Genomic DNA, 9331 nt, shown 5'->3' on the forward strand with positions numbered 1-9331 from the left:
GGTCTCCATAAACAAACGTCATAAAGACTTTTATTCCATCAATGACTGCTTCAATGTCAATCATTCTGTTATTCGAAAATAAAACATTAACTTGAAAATCATCCATAAACAAAAGAGCTAAACCTCCGCTAAGACCAAGTGGCTCAACGGTAAACAAATGATCAAATCCTAAGTCGGCCTGAATGTTTTGCAACAGTAACCTCCTGTTCTTCGTCTCAGAAAGAAACACAAGTCCTGGGTGATGCTTCCGACACATCTCCGTAAGGCGTCGAACTGTGAGGTCGTTTCCAATCCCTCGACAGTTCCAACTGAGTGTCCTCATTGATAACGGTGGGATGAGTTTTTGGACCTCATCGAACCATCACCTTTGGACCCGTTTGACTCATTTTTGGAACCTGACCGGTATCGTCCCGACTTGTCAACTCTCTCTGATGCAAGTGAACTAGAACGAGCTGTTCTTTTACTTGGAGAACCCCGACGGAGGATCTCAAACATCTGGCTTGAGCTACCCAACGGGACACTTCTCCTGACGCCGAGTCTCTTGTGCTTCACCTTCTTTTTCTCATCCGCATTAGCACGATCAGCGTTCGATAGCTCATCTCCTTCCATCTCCATGAGCTCATCTCCCAAAAGATCATCCTCATTAACATCAGTATCCATTAATCCACTGTCCTGTTGATCCACAAGGTCCACATCACTTAAAGCTCCAATAATCTGCTTATCCATGGGGCCTTTTGCTTGTGGAGAGAACGTGAGAAGCCTTCCATCTGCAATGTCGTCAACCCTGCTCCGAACCGTCACGTTTTCTATTGATCTCAATCGTGACGGAGTGAAAATTGCACTAGCCAGCTTCCTAGTACCAGGTGTGTCCTCTTTCTTTTCCTCACTACTCGAGAGGTCATTACCGAAGTTCAAAGGCTCCTGAGGTCCCGCACCAAAGAATTGTTCATATGGAACAATCTCATTCTTCTTGTCAGCCGCACCTCTACCATTCGGCTCGGAGTCTGTTGTGTTAATGAGTTTTGGTTTAACTCGCCACGATCGTCCTTCATTGCGATCATAAGGACGCGTACGAGCACGTCCACCACCATACCTGTCGCTCCTCATGGACTCATCTTTGCGCCTGATAATCCTATCAGCATGACTTCTATCACTTTGATCCTTCCCCCACGATCGGGAGTAGTTGTTGGTACTCTCATGTAGCCTATTACGCAGGTCCGGCCTTATCTCATACTCGTGAGAGTTGCGAGAATACATCTCCCTTTTCATCAGCGAAGACTGATGATGGTTACGGTCACTACCTTATGTATCACGAGCACTTTGACGAGCCGGTAACTGCGTGTGTGTGAATACATCTGATCGTTCCAGTGAGGGTTGTATGACTTCGATGGAGGGATAATACCCTTTCTCATGTGAGAGCATGCCACAACTGGTGCAATGCTTGAAGAGCTTATCATATTTAATCTCTATCGTGACCTCATCTCCTTCATATTCAACCTTTCGGGAGAACTTCAGAGGCCGTCGTGAGTCGACATCAATAAGCATACGTCCTTCCGTGAGATCAATAGTATCAACATGACCAATTCGGCGACCTATATTTTTTAGGTTCGTGTCTGTCCACAGATGGAGAGGGAACCCGATCAACTGTACCCAAAACGGAATGATCCCCGGGTAGTCGTCATGAACGATTGGCTCCCAAAGAACCAACATGAACATACAAAAGTTATAATGGAATGGCCCCTTTGCCATGACGTAGTTAAGATCCCCCATGTTTGAGAAGTTGAACAAAAACTTCCCAGTCCCTAGATCATTAGCCGTGATTCTCTCTGCCAGGCCCCATTGTGCAGGCATCGTCTGAAGTAACTTCTCGACGTTCTGCTTCTTCGGGTTTAAAACCTTCCCGATCAAGGTCAAGCCAAGCTCCTTAATGGCAAATGAATCATCTCGATCCACCAACTTGATTGGCGCGTCATCATCTTCATATAAGATCCCCTTGCCTTCGATATCTGCATGATGCGCCGACTTCATACGAATCGATGACCCCATGTTACGATCTGGGGAATGACCTATCGTCTCTACGGTCTTGGTCGGAGACTCAGCAAAGACTGAGTGTTGAAATATCACCGCTTGAGATCTCAGCAAAGACTGAGATTTGACAGGAGCACCACTGAAAGAGTACTGACCGTATGGTAGAGATCGATCGAACGCACCAAAGAGTGTATTGACATATACGTTCAGGGATCAAGGTGTGTTTCTTGGGGAATACGTCATTAACCTTTCTCCTCCTTTGCTACGAATCCAAAGAGACCACAAGGAGTGTGGATAGTCTCCCTTGTGCCGGAGAGGAAGCTGTCAGGAACGCGTTGGGACTGGATCGCCGTCGAGATCAACCAGATCTGGAAATCGCCATCTCTGTCGCTGGAAGCCCTGAGTGGGTAGATTCATCATCAGTTTTATTAAAGTGACGCTAATCAAGATAAATTATATCAGTTAGTCAAAGTGATGTTAAATTTGTTAAAAATGACATCAGTTGTTATAACTGATGCTAAATTATCCATATTTTGTATCATTTACAAATAAATGATTGAAAACTGTATCATTTAATTTTGTGATACAATTTAAGTGATACAATTCACATCTTTTTTTAGTTTACTCTTTCACTTTTTCATATATAGCTACTTTTTAGTTAGGTTATTATAGTTTCCAATTTTTTCTGAGAAGTGTTAATTATTTTATTTTATTTTTCTTATATTATTGTTTTAAGATCTAAATATTTAACAAAAGAACTTAACATTACTACACTGATTTAGGTTATATTTTTAATTAACAATAGTACATGTTAAAATTTAGTGAATTATAATTATTTACTTGTGCTATGTTTATTGGGGAAAATTTATATATATAATAAGATAATTGGAAGAAAAATTCTTTTATATTTGCCTTTCATCAAAAATTCCCCTTTCATATATCACAGATTAACTAGATCTGATTTTAAATAATAAAATACTGCATATAGTTAGAAAAGTTGGACCATAAATTTATGTTAATTTTAAAGTCGGGTATGTTTTAGTACAACTATTAATAGTAATTGTTTGTTGTTTTATTACTTTGTAATTTAACTCACAATATGTATGCAGATAATTCTAAATCCAAAGGCTTCGAATGTTACAAACGGTACGCAACACATCGCAGTTAACAGTAATTCTACGTACACCATATGTTTTTATAACTGTTAGAACTGCATCGCAGTTGAACCGCTTGTCCCACACCACTCAGTCCGCAACTAACGTTCGGAGCCTAAAAAACAAAATTTCCATTAAATAGTATGATAAAATTGATTTGCTTAAACTAAAACATGCATGTGAAGTTTTCGGGATTGTGCTTTGTTGTCAATTAGCATCATTTCCACGGCATCATGCTTCAGACCCTTATATTTATTAAGCATTTAATAGCCGAATTTGGTAGGTGAATAGTTGTAGTGCAAAATAATGTTTCGGTTGTAACTTGTAATCCTCTTTTATAAACCAGTGTTTTATAAAAATATACTAACAATTTGAAAAGGGCATTCGTCTTTCATTTTCTAATGGTTAGTAGTTAAACTGTTTACGAATCAAGACAATGACATACAAAACATACATACAGTTTAAAGAGTAATAAACATGTAATCACTAAACTTGTAATTCTGGTTTTATTTTATTTCGTCATATAAATAAGTCGTCAAATGGACCCCACGATAAAACAAAAACCGTAACTTGCTCCCCCTAAATTATAATGTATACATTTTCAACATCATATACTTTGTACATATACATAACGTGTGTTTGTGTCGTTTTGCGTACGTGGGTCGTCCGCAGCAATCTTCTACACAATTTCTTTATTAGAAACCTTTTACAATTATTATTCGCATATTCGCAAATGCCAATTGAAAAATGTAATTCGTCAATTGCTTCTAAGTACAGATACTGACTGACTAACGGTTGTTAATTACTGTTTTGACATTTTACATTTATAGTTAAATACAGTGATCGTTCTGTTTTTTTTAAATGCTCAGTTAATAAATTTTAACTTCGAACTATATATGTTTGTTCACAGTGAGCAAAAATGAGCTAACTTAAAAGAGACTAATATTATTTTGATAATTTTCTTGGCTTCCGGCTTAAAATCAATTGGCAATAACTCTAACTTTTTATATATTATTTAATATCTTTGGATTTCCTATGTGGGATACGGTATCTCTAATATCCTTTCTCGAGATGATGGTTATTATCGGTCAGAAATCTTGGAACTTTAAAACAGTTATATTTGGTTGAACGAGCCTTAGTACGACAGTTATATCCGGTCAAGAAGGTCAAATACGACATTTATACCCGGTCGGAAATTTCATATTAATTAGAGGTTTATGATATTTATGATCTGAGCTCTGATACCATGATAAGTTTTTTGAGCTTTTAACTTAAAACCAATGAACGATAAGTGGATTGGTTCTAACCTTTTATATAATTATCCTTAGAATTTCCGACGTGGGATACGTTATCCCTAATATATTTATTTATTATTATTATAACTTTACTTCTTTTTTTCTGGAAAAGATTATTATAAGTTTACTTCCACAGCTAAATTAACTTTTAAATTATCATGAGGATTAAGACTGACGCATTTAATTTTTCAGATCCAAAAGTAATACTAGTTTCGTCTTAAATATCTTTAATTCAATTATGTGATTTCTAAGTTTTACTTTTGGATATTTTCAACTGAGATAGTAACACTTGGTTGCACTGCTAATTTAATTAATTATGAGATTTAGAAACTTGATTACAGATGTATTCACTAATGCTAATCGTTGTCTTTGTCAAAATCCAAATGAAAAACGTGCGTCACCTTTGTAGACGGACGTAGGTCAGGTCGGAAAAACGAAAATATAACATTTTCGGAGAATTAACAAAAGATCGAAAAATAAAACAAATTTTGAAAAAGTAATACAAAAAATACACAAGGGACCACAGCTTCCACTTACTAACTTTTCCCTAAAATTTACTGTATGTGTGAAAATGACTAGGCACACAGAAAATAATCAATCTAGAGTTATATAAAACTTAGTTTGATATAATCCCAGAGGCGGACCTACGTTAGAGGGAGGGGTGTCATCTAACACAGATTAAATCTTATAATTTTGGTGTTTGTAATACTAGCAATGCAAACTTCCGTAGCTCATTCGGTCAATTTCCTTAATATGTAACACACCATTCCCTAGTTCAATCCAGTCCTCATACATATTTTTTGTTTGTTTTCTTTTCTATAAGAATTATGTTGGGCTTTGACACCCTTTAAAATCAAACATGGGTCCGCCATAATAATCCACATGTAGAAAATTGCATAATTAAAAAATTTATATTCTAGTTTTTTCACACATTTTAATAAAACACATTAAATTTGCATAGTTTTTTATGTTTATTTTCTTTTCACAATTTTAAACCAATAAAATATCAATTAATGCAATTAAGATTTTTGAAGTTTACAATTAATTAATAAAATCTGCATTAAAATGTAAAAAAATGAATCTTTTAGAAACAAATTTTTTCTCTAGAATATGTATCTTTAAAGAACGGAGGAAGTATTTTTTAAAATGAAGGCTAGAGCATATGTCGGAAATTAAAAACTATATAGTTTAGAAGTGTCAAACATCAGTCTCACACATCTCCTAGAATCCAAATCATAACAAAATTTAACCTAAAAAGAACTCCACGACTTTCATTTAAAAACCAACCAGTAGTAAATTAAAAAGTAACATGGTCTCAATTATTGTTGACGTAACATTCTTAACATCTATATCCATAAACAAATATCAAATTTGTTTTAAACTACTTTGGTTAGTTAGTTCTATTAGACCTTCAAAAGATAAATTAATTATAAACTCAATACTTATTTGAAAATGTTCAAAACCCAATCAGAATAATGTAATAGAAATTGAATCCGACAAGGTTCAGTTACGTGTATTTAAATTGGAAAGTCTAATTAGATTATTCAGGAGAGACACAAGTGATAAAAGTACACTAGCGTGATACAAACGAACAAGTGTCCAATTCAGGGCAGAGTAATGAATATTATACATACACAAAGTAAAGTATTATTATTGCAACAAAAAGTATTATTATTTCAAGGAAAAACAAAAAGAAAAAGAACAGAAAAAACCTTAACGCAGTCAAGTCATTTTTAGCTTTTAATATTTAATTGTAATTTTATATATAATAAAAATAAATAAACATACACACAAGAATAATTGCTTCGTATTTTGGATGTATATATAATTAGAAGAAGCAAACCAATCTCTCTTCCACAACTATTACTACTCTCTCACCCCAAACTACAAAAAAACACACAAACTTTTTTCTTACTTCCTCTAGATGCAAGACTCTTCTCTTCCCCGGTCGGAACGTAATCTCCGGTCACTAGTGCTGGAGAGAACCGGAAAGAACTCGAAGTTTAAAAATGGGCAAAAGAGTGTTTCCAAGCATCCCAATTTTCGTGGGGTCAGAATGAGACAATGGGGAAAATGGGTGTCTGAGATCAGAGAGCCAAGAAAGAAATCAAGAATTTGGCTGGGCACTTTCTCCACACCGGAGATGGCGGCGCGTGCACACGACGTGGCGGCTTTAGCCATCAAAGGCGGCTCTGCTCACCTCAATTTCCCTGAGCTCGCTTGCCATTTGCCGAGACCGGCCAGCGCAGATCCTAAAGACATTCAAGCCGCCGCTGCAGCAGCCGCAGTGGAATGGAAAGCCCCGGAGTCACCGTCTAGCACGGGGACGTCATCTATGACGTCATCTTCAGTCGCGGACGACGCTTTCTCCGACCTCCCTGATCTTTTGTTAGACGCGAATGATCACAAAGTGGACGGTTTCTGGGACTCGTTTCCCTACGAAGAACCTTTCTTCATGGGAAACTATTAGGAAACTGAAAGACGGCAACTTCCGGCTGGTGAATGTTTTTCCCGGTAAAGATGGGAGATGGTGTCGATATGTAAGTTTTGTCTTTGTGGGAAAATTTTTGCTTTATTTTTATTTTTTTATTTACGTGTAAGTTTCCAAATGTATGACGTGTAAGTAAAGAAAAAGGTACAGGTTTATTTATTTTATTTTCCTTTTGTTTTTTTTGTACAAATTCGAATGTAATTAACAAAATGTTTTGTTTATTTTTGATTAACCTGGAGGGACTTCCACCCCCAGGGGCCAATCCCTCGGCACGAGACGGACCATTTGGTACTATGGAAAATTAGATACCCTAATTGCCTGGCCAGCGGTTCGAACCCGGGTGCGTATTGAGGCCGAAGCTTTCTTAACACCACCAGACCAACCCCGCTGGTTAAAATGTTTTGTTTATTGCGCTGTTTATTTTAATTTTCCAGACCCCTGGAACATTTGGTTAAACTAGCTAAATGGAACCTTCGTAATTAGAAGAAAATCAATTATTTTTTACCGTTTTACAAAGATATTTCATGTTATTTATGGAATATTGTGCCGAAACAACATGTTGTAAATTTTACATGATATGGTTAACTCAGCTAGATATATAATATGTTATCTATATTATTAAAACAGAAACATTGTGTTGGACCTAACATTTATTTTATAAGTTTTTAAATTAAATACATCTTTCTACTTTATAATTAAACCTACATTAAATCACTAATATTCTTTTTCTTGTACTACTATCAATGTTTCCAAACAGTATAGTCATTTCTTTATACTACTATCTATTTTCCCAAACAACATTATAATTAATCTTATTTCAAAATAATATAAAATATTGGAACTTATTTTTTTTATAACCAAATATTTAAATAAATTAAATATTTAAAAAAATATTCAAAAATTTATAAAAAACGAAAATAAATAAAACTTACTTTTGTAGGTTTAAATACTACAAAAATATTGCAATCAATAATAAATCAATTAAATTAACATATTATTTTATTTATATTTACTACATAATGGTTCTATCATTTATTTAAGTAAGATAACAATTCAATAATAGCCATTACATAATACATAAATATATAAACAATATACAGTGTACAATAACTATAATAACAAAAATAATTATGAAACAATATTCAAAATATATGTTAACTACAGAAAAATGCTTAATACTAATTGTTAATAAAAAAATTAAAACAATTATAATATAAATGATTAACACGACAAATTACACAAAACAATTATAATAAAATTAATTAAGTTATATAAAATGGAGTAAAATAATCAAGACATTTATAGTTGTTAATTATTTTATATCTATTATTTTCTCTATCAAAATTTTGTAGAAACGTCATAATTTAATAAAATTGTAAAACAATAAACTTTAAAATTTGGATTAAAAAGTGACAAATTATGAAACTATAACAATTTAAATCAAAATGGATATGTTAACATATCGGGCATCCATCAGTTCAATTGGTTAGTCTCGGATATAATGATTTTTATAAATATGGATATTTTTAAAACCTAAGTCGAATTATCGAATCACCAGATTAACCGATATGATTGCGGATTCGGGTCGAATTTAAAAGCATTGATTTAAATGCAAAGAAAATTCAAATAAACAAAATTCTTACAAATTAACAAAATATTTATTAAGTTATTAGTGAAAATTTTCATCATAAAATAATCCGCGCTATCATGATTTAGTTATATTTTAAAACCCACGTATAACCATTGCTATGATGAAACTGTAATCTCATCTTCACTCACCTGAAAAAGATACTTAAACTAATAGTATTTTGTTACCTAATAAAAATAAACATAGGATTATCTTATTAACACAGCTAATTTTTGTATAAAAAGCAGCACGACTATCTTAAGCTTGCGTGTTGTCTCTTAATTTTGACCCTTTGTTTCCGCATCTTTTAGTTCTGTCTCAAATATATATTATTAAAAGAAAAGTACTCATTTGAAAATGTTCTTCCTTTATTAATTAAATTCCATTTTTTTGCTTGTTTTTTTCAGTTACATTTATGAAATATCCTAAAACGAATAAAATTGTCTAATTTATTACTTGTCTTTTCAGTTACATTAATGAAATATGCTTAAATAAATTTAAACTTCCTATTTTATTGTTTGTCTTTCCAATTACCTTAATGAAATATCCTTAAATAAATTTGGACATAATGTCATTTAATCAACCAAAAAAACTCATGAGTTATCCTTACGTGCATAATTTTAATAATGGAGATTTTTAAAAACGTGCATCATTAAAATGTTACCTAAAACATGCAGCACTAATATATAATATGCATCAATAAAACTAGAATTTGACTCACACAATTGTACGAATA

General features: G+C 33.6%; 2 protein-coding genes across 2 annotated transcripts; one reads left to right on the plus strand and one right to left on the minus strand.

Moving 5' to 3' along the window:
- Positions 1–1302: 1302 nt before the first annotated feature.
- On the minus strand, positions 1303–2046 carry LOC106332821. The gene has a single exon (XM_013771316.1). The coding sequence runs from the start codon at positions 2044–2046 to the stop codon at positions 1303–1305; it is 744 nt and encodes a 247-aa protein (XP_013626770.1).
- Positions 2047–6313: 4267 nt separating this feature from the next.
- LOC106326799 (ethylene-responsive transcription factor ERF039) lies at positions 6314–7189 on the plus strand. The gene has a single exon (XM_013764722.1). The coding sequence runs from the start codon at positions 6402–6404 to the stop codon at positions 6945–6947; it is 546 nt and encodes a 181-aa protein (XP_013620176.1). The 5' UTR covers positions 6314–6401; the 3' UTR covers positions 6948–7189.
- The last annotated feature ends 2142 nt before the right edge of the window (positions 7190–9331 follow it).

This window comes from Brassica oleracea, chromosome C1 (assembly GCF_000695525.1).
Source record: "Brassica oleracea var. oleracea cultivar TO1000 chromosome C1, BOL, whole genome shotgun sequence".
NCBI lineage: Eukaryota > Viridiplantae > Streptophyta > Magnoliopsida > Brassicales > Brassicaceae > Brassica > Brassica oleracea.